Source organism: Xenopus tropicalis, chromosome 1 (assembly GCF_000004195.4).
Source record: "Xenopus tropicalis strain Nigerian chromosome 1, UCB_Xtro_10.0, whole genome shotgun sequence".
NCBI lineage: Eukaryota > Metazoa > Chordata > Amphibia > Anura > Pipidae > Xenopus > Xenopus tropicalis.
The window spans coordinates 16,738,228-16,758,803 of NC_030677.2; the positions used below are offsets into that span (position 1 = coordinate 16,738,228).

The 20,576-nt window shown below is 46.3% G+C and overlaps 1 protein-coding gene across 1 annotated transcript; it reads left to right on the forward strand.

Moving 5' to 3' along the window:
• Positions 1–13,701: 13,701 nt before the first annotated feature.
• On the forward strand, positions 13,702–20,441 carry MGC108497 (uncharacterized protein mgc108497; the record flags this gene model as incomplete). The annotated part of the gene is given in 5 exon segments (NM_001032349.1): positions 13,702–13,773; positions 17,549–17,638; positions 18,557–19,406; positions 19,751–19,925; positions 19,997–20,441. Coding segments are annotated over 5 exon segments (1,323 nt in total). The 3' UTR covers positions 20,198–20,441.
• Positions 20,442–20,576: the final 135 nt, after the last annotated feature.

Here is a 20,576-nt window from a genome sequence, read left to right on the forward strand (position 1 = left end):
AGAGAAAAGGGAATCATTTAACCATTAAATAAACCCAATAGGGCTGTTCTGCCCCCAATAAGGGGTAATTATATCTTAGTTGGGATCAAGTACAGGTACTGTTTTATTATTACAGAGAAAAGGGAATCATTTAACCATTAAATAAACCCAATAGGGCTGTTCTGCCCCCAATAAGGGGTAATTATATCTTAGTTGGGATCAAGTACAGGTACTGTTTTATTATTACAGAGAAAAGGGAATCATTTAACCATGAAATAAACCCAATAGGGCTGTTCTGCCCCAATAAGGGGTAATTATATCTTAGTTGGGATCAAGTACAGGTACTGTTTTATTATTACAGAGAAAAGGGAATCATTTAACCATTAAATAAACCCAATAGGGCTGTTCTGCCCCCAATAAGGGGTAATTATATCTTAGTTGGGATCAAGTACAGGTACTGTTTTATTATTACAGAGAAAAGGGAATCATTTAACCATTAAATAAACCCAATAGGACTGTTCTGCCCCCAATAAGGGGTAATTATATCTTAGATGGGATCAAGTACAGGTACTGTTTAATTATTACAGAGAAAAAGGAAATCAGTTTTAAAATTCTGAATTATTTGATTAAAATGGAGTCTATGGGAGACAGGCTTTCCGTAATTCGGAGCTTTCTAGATAATGGGTTTCCGGATAAGGGTTTCTATACCCGTACATTGCCAGTACATTTGCAAGATCATGTGGAAGTCATTGGGAGCTGTCATAGTGAAAAATTTCTACTATTTAGTCAATTAAAGCTTTTCAAGTCTTCATATATTTTTTGAGCTTTGCGACCCGTTAAAAAATGTTAAAATTACGAATTTTAGGTATTCATGGTTTTTTGATCTTTAATCACACAAATTGACTTTTCAGTACATATATACAGTCTATCAGGTGTTTAGAGATCATCGAGTGGGAGCACAAGTTTGTCTCTCCGTGAACTTTCCCACAGAATGAAATATATGACGTTACAGTAGAAAGAATGAAACCCTTACCTTGCCGAAGCAAGAGAAACACGATCGAAATCGTTTCACAAATTTTCGAAATTTGCTCATCGCTCAGAATTCTCTCTATGGAGGCAAAAAGGAAAACATCATTTTAGTCATTCCCAGTACTGTGCTCTATGTACAATTCCTGCTTATAATATCTGTAAGAACATGGGGGAGCCCTACACTAATGGGGTACCTTGCCCCCGTGCTGGGGAATAAGTAGAAAAATCATCAACCACAACATTTTATTTTTGGCCGCAGTTTTGTTTAAAAAAAAAAAATTGCCCATAGTGGAATTTCGCAGCAACTCCATGCTTGGGGAAAAATTTCACTCATTGCTACTTGAGAATATTCTTCTTAACAAATCATCAGAATTTATTATTATTATTATTATTATTAAAGCAAAAACCCACAAAAGTTGCCAAAAAAACCTCTCAGGAAATGAAAGCTTGTGAGATTCAATAGAAGTCAATAGGAAGTATAAAAGCTTCTTTTCTCAGTTCTTTAAAACAATTAAGATTTTTTGTGTGACTCTCGCTGGTGTGTGGCTTTTGTGTGCGAAAAAAATGCATGCAGAAACATTTTGGAATTTTCTTAAATAATCCACTATTTGAAAAAGAAACCCAAAAATTAGGTTGCATAGGTTTTGTCACATTTATTTGTTGCGTGTTTTCCCCAGTAAATATGTAATTGAATAATTAAATGTATTTTAGTATTATTATTATTATTAACATTTATTTATAAAGCGCCAACATATTCCCCAGCGCTGTACAATAAGTGGGTTCCATACATTGGACATAGAGAGTAACATATAAAGCAATCAGTAACCGATACAGGAGGGGAAGAGAGCCCTGCCCAAAAGAGCTTACACTCTACAAGGAGAAAGGGTTGGGACACAAGGTGTGGGAACTACATGTATCCATATAAAATAAGCATAGGGAATGTGCGGCGATTGTAGGTACATCATATGAGCATAGGAAATGCTGCCATTACAGTATTCGTATCAAATCAGCACAGAGAATGCCCCACGATCAAATAAATAAAATATAAGCATAGGAAATGGCACCATTTTTGTAGGAAGGAACAAGTACAACATCCCCTTTATACATCTCTGTTGTTATTATCATCCCAACATATTCACAGCATCACTGCAGTCTCTAAGGCCACACAGTTCCTATTCTAAAATTATGATTTTTACTCATGTTTTCATCTGAACCAAAAGAGCTCTACTCACCTCAGTCGCCTGATAAAGACTGAGACAGTTGGGCTGCTGCTGTAACGGTCACTGTAAGATTCACATTGTGACATCAAAGGGATTTAACGGTCACCGTGAGACTCACATGATTGCTGGGGAGATTTGAAAGTAAACAAGTTGAAGTGGAAAATGCCGTTTTGTTGCCATGACGAGTGTGTCGGTTACCCATTCTCAGTATAGGGAATGATACCACTGGAGCACGTATCATATCTTTGCCCAAGGAACACTGACAGTATTGTACAAATGATATATTAATAAAGAGATTACTGGAATACGACATTTTGAGCTCAATGTGTTTGCCCATGGCAGTATCCCTTTAGCCAAAGCCTGACAGACTGGAAAGCAGACTAGCAATACATCACATACACAGAGAACTAAGTAAAAAAACAGATTTGTTTTTCCAAGTGAACTTAGGAGCGGAGATGTCGGGTGTAAAATTGAAATTATGCCTTTGCTAAAATAATGTGCCAAAAGTATGATATAGCAAATACTCCGAGTAATTACACCAGTGTGTTTCCTCCATATAGTAACACTGGGGAAATGACACTGGTGGAATTAATGACATCTAGCGGGATATTAGTATAGATTATATCATGCAGCTAATAAGGTGCTAAACTGGCCGCTGCATCATTATACTGTACTTATGTACCCAGCGCTGTACAGCAGAATACATTAATACAAACAGGGGATTATCAAGATAATAATAGATAAATACAAAGTATAACAATAAATACAAATAAATACAAGATACAGCTGCAATAAGTAAAAGACACAAGAGGATGGAGGTCCCTGCCCCGTAGAGCTTAAGTAGCGCTTTATAAATAAAGATATACATACATACTGGCAGGTTGTCAGCCTAGATATGGACAAATTACTTTTGTTAAGAAATGGCAATGGTGCACATAATAAACTGGTGTATTTTTTCACTAGCAGAATTAATTCTGGCAAAAAGCCACAAATGTTTTCCAGTGCATAGTTATTACACAGATTAATGCAGACAATTGTATACCCAAGGAACACACAGGGGTCATTTATTTACACACATGCAGTGCCATTTTGGATTGCAAAATACAGGTATGGGATCCCTTATCCGGAAACCCGTTTTCCAGAAAGCTCTGAATTACGGAAAGCCTGTCTCCCATAGACTCCATCAAATAATTCAGAATTTTAAAACTGATTTCCTTTTTCTCTGTAATAATAAAACAGTACCTGTACTTGATCCCAACTAAGATATAATTACCCCTTATTGGGGCAGAACAGCCCTATTGGGTTTATTTAATGGTTAAATGATTCCCTTTTCTCTGTAATAATAAAACAGTACCTGTACTTGATCCCAACTAAGATATAATTACCCCTTATTGGGGGCAGAACAGTCCTATTGGGTTTATTTCATGGTTAAATGATTCCCTTTCCTCTGTAATAATAAAACAGTACCTGTACTTGATCCCAACTAAGATATAATTACCCCTTATTGGGGCAGAACAGCCCTATTGGGTTTATTTAATGGTTAAATGATTCCCTTTTCTCTGTAATAATAAAACAGTACCTGTACTTGATCCCAACTAAGATATAATTACCCCTTATTGGGGCAGAACAGCCCTATTGGGTTTATTTAATGGTTAAATGATTCCCTTTTCTCTGTAATAATAAAACAGTACCTGTACTTGATCCCAACTAAGATATAATTACCCCTTATTGGAGGCAAAACAGGAGGACCCTTCCTGTAGATCTCCCGCCCCCTATAAGCTGCCATTGTTGTTAGTTTAACTGTAAGACAGAGAGGACTAATAACAGGCAGAAACCATTAGTTTATTCAGCAAATCACATTATTATTATTATATCAGCCTAATTCTGAACAAAAAAATAAATTACTTCTCCTCTTATAAATATATAGAAAATAGAGCTCATCACATGTATTTACACACAAACACACAGTGAGTACAACACAATAATAAACTGGGTGGAAAATATATTCCATAAAACAAAAAAAATAGGCGCTTCCATGGTTTGTGACTTTCTGTAAAGTGAATATAAGAAAGGGATGAGGTGCCAAGAATCAAACTGCTTTACGCCAACCCATCGGTGCTTTATTGTTATAGAGGGTACCCAGTGAGAGAATGATATCTATCCTGTGAGCAGGCTGGGTGCCAGGCCGGGTACCCAGTGAGGGAATGATATCTATCCTGTGAGCAGGCTGGGTGCCAGGCCGGGTACCCAGTGAGGGAATGATATCTATCCTGTGAGCAGGCTGGGTGCCAGGCCGGGTACCCAGCGAGGGAATGATATCTATCCTGTGAGCAGGCTGGGTGCCAGGCTGGGTACCCAGCGAGGGAATGATATCTATCCTGTGAGCAGGCTGGGTGCCAGGCCGGGTACGCAGCGAGGGAATGATATCTATCCTGTGAGCAGGCTGGGTGCCAGGCTGGGTACCCAGCGAGGGAATGATATCTATCCTGTGAGCAGGCTGGGTGCCAGGCCGGGTACGCAGCGAGGGAATGATATCTATCCTGTGAGCAGGCTGGGTGCCAGGCCGGGTACCCAGTGAGGGAATGATATCTATCCTGTGAGCAGGCTGGGTGCCAGGCCGGGTACCCAGTGAGGGAATGATATCTATCCTGTGAGCAGGCTGGGTGCCAGGCCGGGTACCCAGCGAGGGAATGATATCTATCCTGTGAGCAGGCTGGGTGCCAGGCCGGGTACCCAGTGAGGGAATGATATCTATCCTGTGAGCAGGCTGGGTGCCAGGCCGGGTACCCAGCGAGGGAATGATATCTATCCTGTGAGCAGGCTGGGTGCCAGGCCGGGTACCCAGTGAGGGAATGATATCTATCCTGTGAGCAGGCTGGGTGCCAGGCCGGGTACCCAGTGAGGGAATGATATCTATCCTGTGAGCAGGCTGGGTGCCAGGCCGGGTACCCAGCGAGGGAATGATATCTATCCTGTGAGCAGGCTGGGTGCCAGGCCGGGTACCCAGCGAGGGAATGATATCTATCCTGTGAGCAGGCTGGGTGCCAGGCCGGGTACGCAGCGAGGGAATGATATCTATCCTGTGAGCAGGCTGGGTGCCAGGCTGGGTACCCAGCGAGGGAATGATATCTATCCTGTGAGCAGGCTGGGTGCCAGGCCGGGTACGCAGCGAGGGAATGATATCTATCCTGTGAGCAGGCTGGGTGCCAGGCCGGGTACCCAGTGAGGGAATGATATCTATCCTGTGAGCAGGCTGGGTGCCAGGCCGGGTACCCAGTGAGGGAATGATATCTATCCTGTGAGCAGGCTGGGTGCCAGGCCGGGTACCCAGCGAGGGAATGATATCTATCCTGTGAGCAGGCTGGGTGCCAGGCCGGGTACCCAGTGAGGGAATGATATCTATCCTGTGAGCAGGCTGGGTGCCAGGCCGGGTACCCAGCGAGGGAATGATATCTATCCTGTGAGCAGGCTGGGTGCCAGGCCGGGTACCCAGTGAGGGAATGATATCTATCCTGTGAGCAGGCTGGGTGCCAGGCCGGGTACCCAGTGAGGGAATGATATCTATCCTGTGAGCAGGCTGGGTGCCAGGCCGGGTACGCAGTGAGGGAATGATATCTATCCTGTGAGCAGGCTGGGTGCCAGGCCGGGTACCCAGTGAGGGAATGATATCTATCCTGTGAGCAGGCTGGGTGCCAGGCCGGGTACCCAGTGAGGGAATGATATCCCCCCAGGGCTTTGTATTGGTCAGAAGGTTGCACCAAATTACACTGGGGCCTTTCTTCATGTCAGACCTGTTCTCCTTTCCTGAGTCCGATTTCAAGTCCCCGGCTGCAACAAACCACGTGAAAAGTCTACTGAATAACATGTAGGACTAGTTCTTCCCCCTTATACAGGAGTGACCCAACAACTCCTCTACCCTAACAAATATGGAGCACTAGTGCATTCCCAGTCCATACTTCTATTACAGAGAAATGTGTTAATGCGCTATATAAGTTCTATCTACAAATACAAGCAATAGTGTAACAGAGCCCTTGTGATTTCCTACAGTATTTCCTACTACCACCAGATGGCACTGTTTAATTATAGTCTGGGCTCACATTATTATTATTATTATTAACATTTATTTATAAAGCGCCAACATATCCTGCAGCGCTGTACAATAAGTGGGTTCCATACATTGGACATACAGAGTAACATATAAAGCAATCAATAACCGATACAAGAGGTGAAGAGGGCCCTGCCCAAAAGAGCTTACACTCTACAAGAAGAAAGGGTTGAGATGTGTGGGAATGGGCATGACAGAGTTGTGAGAGTGGGGCACAGGGTATTTAGCAGCACACTGAGGGTATGTTAAACTAGATTAGGGTAAGCCTCTCTAAATAAATGCATTTTTAGAGATCGCTTGAAGGCAGAGAGATTGGGAGAAAGTCTGACAGTTTGTGGGAGCGAATTCCAGTGAATTCCATATAAATAAATACAAGCATGCAAAGGAAACCCCAAAGGCAAACTGTATGAATAAGGAATATTTTCCCTTTCAAGTTTGTGTGACTGAGCTCCAAGGCTCAAGCAACTCTTTATACCAGCAAGGAATAAAGCTCCTCAATGGCACAGGGCATCATTTTTATTAGTATTTTAATTCGTAGTTGCACCAATGTAACACACCAGGGAACTTGTAACACTCTGTAGTATTGAATTAACAGGAGGTTCACACAAAGTTGCAGATAAACCCAAGAACACTTTACTGCAGTTACCGGTACAGCTTCGCAAGTAATCGCTGCCACACAGATTCCCCACCGAACAATATAACCAGCATAAGGTATCCCAGGCCGCTGGCATCTCCCCTGGGCAGGGACTGATGGGAATTATCTCTGTAAGTGCTGCGGAAATGTGTCAGCATTATATAAATAAAAAGAAATAAACAAGTGAATTAAAATTAAAATCTATAACCCCCTCAGGGGGATCACCTGCCTAATATCGCCATCTAGTGACTGTAACCGGGAACAGCAACATGTACATAAAATAACTATTCTACAGGTCCTTGTTGCTTACCAAATAAAACACACTCACAGCTAACCCCCCCTTATATTCCCCACCATGGCAGTGCCCTTGTTGCTAACCATATTACCACATATCAATAGGCAGAGTGGGAACCTTGTCCCCGGAGGCAGTGAGCGGCCAGTTACCAGGGGCGGCAAAAAGCTGAATTTGGGAATGATGGAACCAGCCACTGCTTCTGTATAAACTATGGCAAAAACAACTTGCCATTTTTTGTTATAGTTTATATAGGAGCAGTAACTGGCTCCATGTTGTAGCCCCCATCATTCCCAGCTACAGTCAGATGATCCCAACGGGCCAATAAAAGGGCAACCATTTGGGGGTTTTAACCTTTAAAGCAAGTAAGTTGCAGGTAAAACCCAGTGCCTTTGTTAAATGTATAATGAAGTGAGTGTAGGACTGGCCAGACCGGGGGTGAGTGAGTGTAGGACAGGCCAGACCGGGGGTGAGTGAGTGTAGGACTGGCCAGACCGGGGGTGAGTGAGTGTAGGACTGGCCAGACCGGGGGTGAGTGAGTGTAGGACAGGCCAGACCGGGGGTGAGTGAGTGTAGGACAGGCCAGACCGGGGGTGAGTGAGTGTAGGACAGGCCAGACCGGGGGTGAGTGAGTGTAGGACTGGCCAGACCGGGGGTGAGTGAGTGTAGGACAGGCCAGACCGGGGGTGAGTGAGTGTGGGACTGGCCAGACTGGGGGTGAGTGAGTGTAGGACAGGCCAGACCGGGGGTGAGTGAGTGTAGGACTGGCCAGACCGGGGATAAGTGAGTGTAGGATAGGCCAGACCGGGGGTGAGTGAGTGTGGGACTGGCCAGACTGGGGGTGAGTGAGTGTAGGACTGGCCAGACCGGGGGTGAGTGAGTGTAGGACTGGCCAGACCGGGGGTGAGTGAGTGTAGGACTGGCCAGACCGGGGGTGAGTGTAGGACTGGCCAGACCGGGGGTGAGTGAGTGTAGGACTGGCCAGACCGGGGGTGAGTGAGTGTTGGACTGGCCAGACGGGGGGTGAGTGAGTGTAGGACAGGCCAGACCGGGGGTGAGTGAGTGTAGGACAGGCCAGACCGGGGGGTGAGTGAGTGTAGGACAGGCCAGACCGGGGGTGAGTGAGTGTAGGACAGGCCAGACCGGGGGTGAGTGAGTGTGGGACTGGCCAGACTGGGGGTGAGTGAGTGTAGGACAGGCCAGACCGGGGGTGAGTGAGTGTAGGACTGGCCAGACCGGGGGTGAGTGAGTGTAGGACAGGCCAGACCGGGGGTGAGTGAGTGTGGGACTGGCCAGACTGGGGGTGAGTGAGTGTAGGACAGGCCAGACCGGGGGTGAGTGAGTGTAGGACTGGCCAGACCGGGGATAAGTGAGTGTAGGATAGGCCAGACCGGGGGTGAGTGAGTGTGGGACTGGCCAGACTGGGGGTGAGTGAGTGTAGGACTGGCCAGACCGGGGGTGAGTGAGTGTAGGATAGGCCAGACCGGGGGTGAGTGAGTGTGGGACTGGCCAGACCGGGGGTGAGTGAGTGTAGGACTGGCCAGACCGGGGGTGAGTGAGTGTAGGACTGGCCAGACCGGGGGTGAGTGAGTGTAGGACTGGCCAGACGGGGGGTGAGTGAGTGTAGGACTGGCCAGACCGGGGGGTGAGTGAGTGTAGGACAGGCCAGACTGGGGGTGAGTGAGTGTAGGACTGGCCAGACCGGGGGTGAGTGAGTGTAGGACTGGCCAGACCGGGGGTGAGTGAGTGTAGGACAGGCCAGACGGGGGGTGAGTGAGTGTAGGACAGGCCAGACTGGGGGTGAGTGAGTGTAGGACCGGCCAGACTGGGAGTGAGTGAGTGTAGGACTGGCCAGACCGGAGGTGAGTGACTGTAGGACTGGCCAGACCGGGGGTGAGTGAGTGTAGGACTGGCCAGACCGGGGGTGAGTGAGTGTAGGACTGGCCAGACCGGGGGTGAGTGAGTGTAGGACTGGCCAGACCAGAGGTGAGTGACTGTAGGACTGGCCAGACCGGGGGTGAGTGAGTGTAGGACCGGCCAGACCGGGGGTGAGTGAGTGTAGGACTGGCCAGACCGGGGGTGAGTGAGTGTAGGACTGGCCAGACCGGGGGTGAGTAAGTGTAGGACAGGCCAGACCGGGGGTGGGTGAGTGTAGGACTGGCCAGACCGGGGGTGAGTGAGGGTAGGACTGGCCAGACCGGGGGTGAGTGAAGGACCAGCCAGACCGGGGGTGAGTGAGTGTAGGACAGGCCAGACCGGGGGTGAGTGAGTGTAGGACAGGCCAGACCGGGGGTGAGTGAGTGTAGGACAGGCCAGACCGGGGGTGAGTGAGTGTAGGACTGGCCAGACCGGGAGTGAGTGTAGGACTGGCCAGACCGGGGGTGAGTGAGTGTAGGACCAGCCAGACCGGGGGTGAGTGTAGGACAGGCCAGACCGGGGGTGAGTGAGTGTAGGACCAGCCAGACCGGGGGTGAGTGTAGGACAGGCCAGACCGGGGGTGAGTGAGTGTAGGATAGGCCAGACCGGGGGTGAGTAAGTGTAGGACAGGCCAGACCGGGGGTGAGTGAGTGTAGGACCGGCCAGACCGGGGGTGAGTGAGTGTAGGACTGGCCAGACCGGAAGTGAGTGAGTGTAGGACAGGCCAGACCGGGGGTGAGTGAGCGTAGGGGGGCTGCACTAACACCATATACAGGGACAGAATGGGAACTGATCTTTAATAGAACCCCCAATGCAGAGGCAGAACTGGGCCTCAGTCACAAGCCCATTCATTGCCTGCAAGTAGCCAACATATACTTGAGTGCAGTACAGTAAATAAAGAAAAATTTATTATTATTAATAATATATATATTAAAATTATAGAAATAAAGCGGGGAGAGCAGGATTGCGCAGGGGAGTCGTTATTACACACAAGCTCGTTATCTAATCAAGGCAAGGCATCTCTAGCAGTGCAGAAGTAGGGGCTGATAGTGATATTGCTACAGGTTGGGCAGGAACACAGCGATAGAGAAATATCCCACCACAAACGATAAACAGAACAGATAATTCTCTGTACCTGGAAATGACCGTTGGGCACTTTACTGCACTTTGGGGAAGGGGGGCTCAGGGGGTATAAGAGGGGTACAAGCCACTGGTATAATTATGTATGGCAGCTCTAGCAAGGGGGGGGAACAGCAGCCTTATATGTGGGTACATGGGGGAATTCAAATACAAAGGGACAAAAGTTGGCAGATATATTGTATCTATATTTGCTCACATAAAGCAGAAACCAGCTGCAAAGTAGGAACCAATTGTATTTGCTGTTTTTTAACCCCGATTTTTCTCCCCAGAGATCAAGCAGATCAAAGAGTCACCATGAATATTGGAAAAGTGCAATGGAATGTTCCAAACATCCAAGTATTGCGATGCAAATAGGGGGGCTACCTGGAGCCCCATGTGTGGTGAGGCCTCTCAGAGTAGCAGTAGGTAGAATAAGTGGGGGACAGCAGGTATAGCAGGGCAAGATGGTGACAGCATGGGTAGATTCATTAGGGCACCATGATGACAATATGACAAAATGGTGACAGTAAGGGAAGGAGGTGTTAGCCTGCCAGGGATTTATGGGGAAATACCCAATGCACAAATAGGATGGCGGTGAGTCTTTGAGGCACGGGGCTGTTGGGGAGCAAGCTGGACAGACTGGAGAAGGACAGGAGAGAACCAAGGACTGAAAGTCAGAAAAGGAACAGGCAAGAGTGGGAACAGGACTGGAGCAGGAATGGGACCAAGGCGAGGGAGGGCAAGAGCATGGAAGAGCTGGAGCTAAGGGCAAGCCACACTACTCAGGGCAAAACTGCCTTAATGCTCAGGCCAGGAAATGATGTATGGGATAGGGCAGGGCCCCCCAACCTTTCCTACTCAGGAGCCACAGTGAAATGTAAAAAGACTTGGAGAGCAACACAAGCACCATAAAAGTTCATGGAGGAGCCAAATAAGGGCTGTGATTGGCTATTAGGGGCCTCTATGCACCCTATCAGCTTACAGGGGCTTTATTTGGTAGGAAATCTTGTTTTTATTCAACCAAAACTTGCCCCCAAGTCAGGAATTCAAAAATAACTACCTGGTTTGGGGGCACTGGGAGCAACACCCAAGGGGTTGGGGAGCAACATGTTGCCCCTGAGCCACTGGTTGGGGATCACTGGGATAGGGCATGGCTTGCGCTAATTGGCTGGCCTTAACAACTAGACTGCAGGAATGTTGTATAATGGGGGAATCGGCATTAAAACTGCTGTCTGCTCTCCTGGGGCCATTTGTAAAGACAGAGTAGCCAGTTAGCAGGAGGTTCCCAGTGCCAAATTTAAACACAGTATGGCTAGAAAAAGATATTAGGGTTTGATGGCCACAGTAGGGCAAGGTGACAGTAGTACAAAAAAGAGACAGTGGGGAAAGGTGGCTACAGTAGGGCAAGTTGTGGGCATTTGGGCAAAATAGAGACAACTGACTTTGCGTAGAACACAATGGCAGTAGGAAAAGATGGAGACAGCAAAACAATATTGTGACTGTAAAACAAGATTGTACCAGTAGCAAAATATAGCGGAAGTAGGGTAAGGTGGGGAAAGTAGGAGACAGTAGGACAATACGATAACAGTAGGACAAGATAATGACTGTATGACAAAATGGTGACAATAGGACAATATGGCAACAGTAGAGCAACATGGAGACTGTTGGGCAATATGTTCACTGTAGGACAAGATGGCAACAGCAGGAAAATATTATGACAGTAGGAAAAGATGAAGACAGTTAGGCAAGATGGTGTCTGTAGAACAAAATGGTGACAGTAGGAAAACAATGGGGACAGTAGGGAAGACAGAGACAACAGGGCAAGAGATTGGTTCCATTTCAGTGTTGCACAACATCTGGCCCTGTAGCACAAGCAACACCCAACACTTGGGAAGTGTCTATAACAGTTTAACACTTACCCAAAACTGGCAGTTACAATATTTGCCCTTTCTAAGAATAACTTTATTGTGCCAGGGGCTTGCAGCCTTTGTTATGTGCCTCTATCTATTGTGTTGGTGCAGAACAAGACTGGAGTAGCAGCCCCATTAGGGGAATAGAGTCAAAGTTTGCTCCAGGTCTAGTAACCTATAGCAACCATTCAGAAGGCAGCATTCCCTTGTCTATTGCTTGAAGGAAAATGATCTGACTGGTTGCTATAGGTTATGACACCTGGGGTAAATATGGGTCTGTTTATTACTTCCCTCGCTCCCCAAAGTCTCTTGGACTCTATTAGCCTTATTAGCATTCACTGCTCCACATCACTTACTTTCCAGGCAAAGTAATGTCACTTACCCCAGGGGCAGGCAGGGGCTGCTAAGGTGAGGGATTTAGACTCCACGTTTGTGTTTGAAGCCACAGAGCCCCCACACTTGCACATTGGTACATTCCCCTGGAAAGCAGTGTTTCTTACTGTTTATGGGACCCCTAATGTGCAGCACGAATAGGGCCCCTTTTACTTAAAAACAGACATGCAGGTCCTGCTGTAAATGAGGTCAATTTAACCTTCTGTCCCTATTCATGAGAAGTGTCTGCCTGCCTATGGGTTGGTCCATAAGGGGTATACAGGGCAGTCTGATTTGAGGTATTGCAGTTTATCTAAAAGGGAGCAGATGTGAGTGTGACTGCTGGGAGGTTTGGCTTTCAATGCCTTTGCAGCAATGTCATCTTCCAAGGATCTCAGTGGAGCAATATCTATGTTTCTCTCTTTTTGCACAGGCTCCACCTAGTGGCCGAATGAGTATACATCAATAAAACCTATGAACCTTTATATAAATGAACTAATGGAGCCACTGAAGGTAAAGCAGCCCTACACCTCAGCTTTATTTCTCAGTATAACTATGCACTGATGTCAGCTGCAGACATAAGTCACCAACATGCTTCCAGATGCACAGAACTACAACTCCCAGTACAGCTCAGCTGAATCCTGTTCCCTAGCCAGGAGTCCCACCCAGAGGAGCCCATGAACCAACTGGTAAGTGTCTCTCAACAAAACACTTATCATGGGCCCCGAGGGAGAAGATCAGGAGACAGTAATAGCCCTGAGGGAGAAGGAGATGTTATTCTATAGCAGTAGAGCAGTGAGACTAATACTAGAGTAACTATTTCCCTACTCCAGTATTGATGTAAAGGCTTGTGTGCCCTACAGCTTAGTGTTTATGTGGCACAAGTTCACCCTCATGTATATATTGAGGGGCTTTTAGGGGTCTAAAGGGCAAAACCACATTGGGAAGGTGCAATTACTGGAACCTTAGTGGTAGTTACACAAAAATCATGGGTACTTACATAATTCTACTGTTCCCCACCCTGTGATTGGTCAAGCGCTTCCTGTGACAAGAAGATAAAGAGAAAGTGTGAGTGGATAAAAGGCACTCGGGGACAGGGCTTTGTACTCAGTGGAAGGAAGAAGCCCCTGAGCATCACTGTAAGAACTACCAGCACAGGAGAGTGAGGTGATTGGCTGCTCACGTCACCATGCCTGGTAATGACCCATCACTTACTTGCCATTGGTTCCTAATGCGGGTGTGGGGGGGGGGATATGCTGCTACACAAATGCCTTATCTGCTATACATACACTGTGATACAACTGCTATTTATGTCTTAGCATGTTAAACCACCTAAAATGAACTGCCAGTATGATGTAGGCAATGTTATTCTATGAAAAATATTCTATCCATCAGAAATTTAACGTGATCTGGTTGCTAGGATAGCACCTACCTTATCAACCAGACAATGGGTTGAATGACAGAGAGATGACTAGTAGAGGGGCCAAATAGATAAGTCAAAACAAACACAAAATGAAGACCAACTGCAATTTTGTTTATACTTTCAGGTTTACTAAAATATATAAATTATATACAGTATATTTTGTTAGGGCAGGCTGCCTTGCAGTCTCCATCTTGTCCTACTATCTCCATCCTGTCTTACTGTCTTCATCTTGTCCTACTGTTTCCATCTTGTCCTGTTTCCATCTTGTCCTACTGTCTCCATCTTGTCCTGCTGTCTCCATCTTGTCCTACTGTCTCCATCTTGTCCTACTGTCTCCATCTTGTCCTACTGTCCCCATCTTGTCCTACTGTCTCCATCTTGCCCTACTGTCTCCATCTTGTCCTACTGTTTCCATCTTGTCCTACTATCTCCATCCTGCCCTACTGTCTCCATCTTGTCCTACTGTTTCCATCTTGTCCTACTGTCTCCATCTTGTCCTACTGTCTCCATCTTGCCCTACTGTCTCCATCTTACCCTACTGTCTTCATCTTGCCCTACTGTCTCCATCTTGTCCTATTGTTTCCATCTTGTCCTACTGTTTCAATCTTGCCCCACTGTCTCCATCTTGCCCTACTGTCTCCATCTTGTCCTACTGTCTCCATCTTGTCCTACTGTCTCCATCCTTCCTTACTGTATTCATCTTGCCCTACTGTCTCCAGACAATGGATTGAATGACAGAAAGATGAATAGTAGAGGGGCTGAATAGATAACTAATAATTGCTAAGTCAAAACAAACAAAAAATGAAGACCAATTGCAATTTTGTTTATACTGTCATACTAAAGTTTACTAAAAGATCACAAATTATATATACATATTGTTAGAGAAGGCACATTATCATGTCAACTTAATGCTTGCAGTCTTCATCTTGCCCTACTGTCTATCATTTTGTCCCACTGTCTCCATCTTGCTCTACTGTCCCCATCGTGCCCTACTGTCTCCATCTTGTCCTACTGTCTCCATCTTGCTCTACTGTTTCATTCTTGTCCTACTGTCTCCATCTTGTCCTACTGTCTTTATCTTGCTCTACTGTCTGCATCTTGTCCTACTGTCTCCATCTTGTCCTACTGTCTCCATCTTGCTCTACTGTTTCATTCTTGTCCTACTGTCTCCATCTTGTCCTACTGTCTCCATCTTGCCCTACTGTCTCCATCTTTCCCTACTATCTCCATTTTGCTCTACTGTTTCCATCTTGTTCTACTGTCTCCATCTTGTCCTACTGTTTTCATCTTGCTCTACTGTTTCCATCTTGCCCTACTGTCTCCATCTTGTCCTACTGTTTCCATCTTGCTCTACTGTTTCCATCTTGCTCTACTGGCTTCTTCTTGCTCTATTGTTTCCATCTTGTCCCACTGTCTCCATTTTGCTCTACTGTTTCCATCTTGTCCTACTGTCTCCATCTTGTTGTACTGTTTCCATCTTGCTGTACTGTTTCCATCTCGTCCTACTGTCTTCATCTTGCCCTACTGTCTCTATCTTTTCCTACTGTCTCCATTTTGCTCTACTGTTTCATTTTTTGCCCTACTATCTCCATCTTGCTCTATTGTTTCCATCTTGTCCCACTGTCTCCATTTTGCTCTACTGTTTCCATCTTGTTCTACTGTCTCCATCTTGTCCTACTGTTACCATCTTGCTCTACTGTCTCCATCTTGTCCTACTGTCTCCATCTTGTCCTACTGTTTCCATCTTGCTCTACTGGGTTCATCTTGCTCTATTGTTTCCATCTTGTCCCACTGTCTCCATTTTGCTCTACTGTTTCCATCTTGTCCTACTTTCTCCATCTTGTTCTACTGTTTCCATCTTGCTGTACTGTTTCCATCTCGTCCTACTGTCTCCATACTTCCTTACTGTCTCCATCTTGCCCTACTGTCTCTATCTTTTCCTACTGTTTCCATTTTGCCCTACTGTCTCCATCCTGCCTTATTGTCTTCATCTTGCCCTACTGTCTCCAATCCAGCCATCTTCTCCCCCCCCAACATGCGTACTTGAAGCTGTGATCATGCGAAAAAGATCATGCACGTGCTAACATTGGGGGGGTTGGAGATTGGTGAAACAAGCTAGGAGTAGGGAGGAGCCGAGGTACATATCTAGCTCCCACACGTTTGTGCCCTCTCTCTCTACTTTAGCCTGCTGTCTCCATCTAACTTTACAGCAGTGATCCTTGTTGGGGTAGGATTTGCTTTGCAGGCTCCATCCTGCCTTACTGTCTCCATCTTGTCCTACTGTCTCCATCTTGCATTACTGTCTTCACCTTGCCCTACTGTCTTCACCTTGCTCTACTGTCTCCATCTTGTCCTAATGTCTCCAACTTGCTCTACTGTTTCCACCCTGCCCTACTGTCTTATCTAGTCCTACTGTCTCCATCTTGCATTACTGTCTTCACCTTGCTCTACTGTCTCCATCTTGCCTTACTGTCATAATCTTGTCCTACTGTCTCTATCCTGTCCTACTGTTTTCGAGGGGGCAGTGGTGGTACAAGAGCTCAGACCAGGAGTAGGTGACAGACAAATGCTGGGCAAATTTGCCCAGTGTTGATAAGTGACCCCCCCACTGTCTTCATCCTTTCCTACTGTCTTAATTTGTATTGCTCTCTATATTGTACTATTGCTGCACTATCTTCATCTGCATTACTGTCTCCATCTAGCCCTATTATATCATCTTGCCCTACTGTCTCCATCTTGCCCTACTGTCTCCATCTTGCCCTACTGCCTCCATTTTGTCCTACTGTTATATCTTGCCTTACTGCCACCATCTTTCCCTACTGTCTCCATCTTTTCCTACTGTCTCCATCTTGCCCTATCTTTATCACGACTTTCTGGCTCCATCTTGCCTAACTGTAACTATTTTACCATCGTCTTCATCCTTTCCTACTGTCTCAATTTGCTCTACTCTCTCCATTGCTCAACTCATTTTGCTGCATCTGAATTATTGTCTACATTTGGCAGCAGTGCTGTATATATTGCCTACCCGTGCCATATTGCCTCACTACTGCAGTTTCATCTTTTATTGGGACTTTTCATCTTTTATTGTCTCCATCTTGCCTTGCCGCCATGTTATTTTATCGTTCTCTTGCAATCTTGCTGTACTGTCACCATCTTGCCCCAGTGTCACACTTTTACCTTACTGTTTTTACATTGCCCTAATGTCTTTTTGTCTTATTGTCTCCATCCTGCCCTACCCACTATCTATCTTGCCCTACTGTCTCCATCTTGTCCTTCTGTCTCTATCTTGCCCTAATGTCATGATATTTTATCCTTCTCTTGCAATCTTGCTGTACTGTCACCATCTTGCCCCAATGTCACACTTTTACCTTACTTATCATACCTTACTGTTTTTACATTGCCCTAATGTCTTTTTGTCTTATTGTCTCCATCCTGCCCTACCCACTATCCATCTTGTCCTACTATCTTTATCTTGTCCCAATGCTACTAACCTAATAACTGTTTAAGAAACCACGTAACAGCAATGCTCAATTCTGTTTTTCCACTAGGGAGCGCTATCGTAGGATTCTTCTTCATTCTGTGCCTTGTGGGTTCGGGTTCTAGCACGGCAGAATTAGATGAACGCTCCGACACATGTGGTGAGTCCAGTTACTCTGGGGGTTGTGTTTAATCCCAGTGACTACAAACAGCTCATTGGTTGCTATGAGCAAGTGGACAACAATGGCAGCTCTTATATAGGCTGGTTTAGGCCCCCATTATAATGTTTACAGGCAACTGATTATAAACACCATGGATATACTCTCTCCTCTGACAAATTTATGGGGTGCCTCAGAACTGGGGGGAGTGCTGATTCTTTGTTCTTCTTGTACTTGTGCTGCTCTCCTTCCAATGATCAGGTAGGACCCCATCCAGGTAAGGGAATCAATCCCACCCCCCCCCCCGAATACTTACCCAGGGGCAGGGCAGAGATTTTCTGCAATTCCTGCTCTATTTCCATTGTTCAAATTGGAACCTCCCCCGGCCAAATGATTCCAATCTTACCTGGTACTAATGGTGGCCATACACGTGTATGGTGGGAGATGAGGAAACCAATATCAGTAAAAGACTTGGCTATCGGTCAATCAGACAGCACTGAAAATTTTGATTGGGCGCCTTAACATTGTAATGTTAATACTGAATTGTCAGATAGGGGTAAAGGTTTCCTTTGTTTTTACCTGCATATCTGATGATTCAACTCTAACGTTAGTGGAGTCTACTAACAATCTTTCCTACGACCAATGGTAGCGTGTATGGCCAACTTTTCCCAGGTGCAGGGCTCTCTTATTAATTAGCTTCCCCCTCCCACCTACATATTAACATAACTGGGCTCCACCCCCCACTAATTAGTCTTTACTGTATTTTCTAAACACTTGGAGGCTGCTGGGAAGTTCTATTGATGCATATAACGGACAGCTGGGTCATTAAGAGGGAGGGATAGGACGGATCAATAGGAAAGAGTACGGGGCCAAGTTTTTAATGCCAGCTTTTTGTACTTTAACTGTGTGTTTGCATTTTAGGAACCATTTTGTTTGCAGTGGGAAGAGATTTCACTGCCAGAGCTGGGGTCCCGCCCAGGTATCGTTTAGACAGCTATGATGGAAGGGCGGCGCGCCTCGGGAAACTGTACAACGTCAGACTTATCGCGTTCAGTCCCAATGGGAGACTGTATGCTGTCCGGGGCGGGCAACTCTACGTGGGCAGAATGAGGTCTTGTGCAAACCAGGACTGGTTTAGAGCTTCCACCCGCATTGGGAAATGTGGCTGGAACAGATTCAAATTTATATTCTTCCACCCCAGGGGCCTCCTCTATGCAGTTACCTACAGTGGGGAGCTATATAGGGGCCCACCGCCAACCAATCAGTGTCAGAGCTGGAGAAGAAGGGCTACCAAAATCGGAAGTTACGGCTGGAACTATTTTGATGCTCTCTTTTTCGACCCAAGCGGCATCCTCTATGGGGTTACCAATGACGACCGTCTTGTCAAGAGGTATCCGCCAACAGGCATAAATGACAGATGGCTTTCCTCCAGTACCACAGTTGGCAGGGGCGGCTGGCGCGTCCTCACCCACTTCATTGCCTTTAGCCCAGACGGATACCTGTGGGCTGTCAATAAAGGAAATGGGTATATTTACAGAGGGAGGGCCCCACAGAACCCATGTGTTAGCTACGTGCAGAACGCCCAATGGTTGGGCTGGAGCTATAATATCTATAGATTACTGGCATTTACCAGAGGGTCCATCGTGCAAAAAATCCTCAGTTTCCAGTTCTTCCCAGAATCGGGACGGATAGTGGCGCAGAGCACGGAACTGCTAAAGAAAGAAATCTTTGACAACCGGGAGGGCAGCGACCAGCTAAACCGCACATTCACGTGAGTATCGGGGCAGATCTTCAATGCCAACTATTAAAATTCCAAAGCTTCAGAAACAAGATGGAGGGGCAAAAAAAAACACCCCTGGAGGACCCAGGATCTGGTAGCAGAGGACCAGACCAATGTCATTAATGTATCGCTTACTGGGTGTGGCATTAATGTACTGAAATTGTCTGCTTTATTTGGCTTATAGTATTAGAGATATAAATGGTTTATCAGTAAGCCAGTTGGGCATGGCCAATCAGAGCAGAGATATCAATCAGTGACTCACAGCATGAACGGGTTGGATAGAGGGGCTCATTAATTAGGGGGCAATGTAATAACGCCTGCTTTCTGTCTGTTAGACTGGATCAAACCATGGAAGAGAAGAGCGCGTTTAGGCACAGCACTGAATCAGAATATGGGGGAGACGCAACGTTGACAGATGGAATCCCGCAAGTTGCGACAGAAGGGGAGAAGATATCCATCGATAGAAGCACCCACCATCAATGGAACTTCACTGACACCAATGAGAGACAGGTAAGAGGTTACTAGTGACACCTATGAATGTGATTGGCTGACAGACTGATTGATAATTCCTGTTTTCCCAGATCACATTCTCCCTGCGCAAAAGCTTCCCGATAAAAGCCGGAAAAGGATTACACGTTGTCGCCTCTGTTCAAAAAGCCACTGTGGAAGTTCCGTACCGCGCAGAAGTCATCACTGAGTGCGGCTCCAATGCCACCATAGAGGGAACCTGGCAAGGCGTTACCTATTATAATCTGATGGTGGATCAGGAGGAGTTCGACTGAGGATCCCACGGGTCATTTCCTGTGTCCTGGGGTATTAGGGGCAAATGTGGGAATCCCACAGGGGGCGTAACCTTGGGTCACATGTTGTTGGTGGGATAAAGGGTCGGTCCAGTACAAGCTGAGAAGGCATACTCACTGGGGGGGGGGGGGCAGTAATATCTGAGCCAATGAGTATCAGCAGACAGTGCTTACGCTATTCATTCTAAGGCAAAATACACAGAAATAAATGCTTTGTTTTTCTGCAGCTGCTCTTGCTATGGAGTCATTTGTGCCATAATGTAACCTATTACACACACACACATATATATATATACATATATACATAAATAGACCATTACTAGGCAGGAGGGCCCTTCCTGTCAATTTCCGTGCCCCTGTG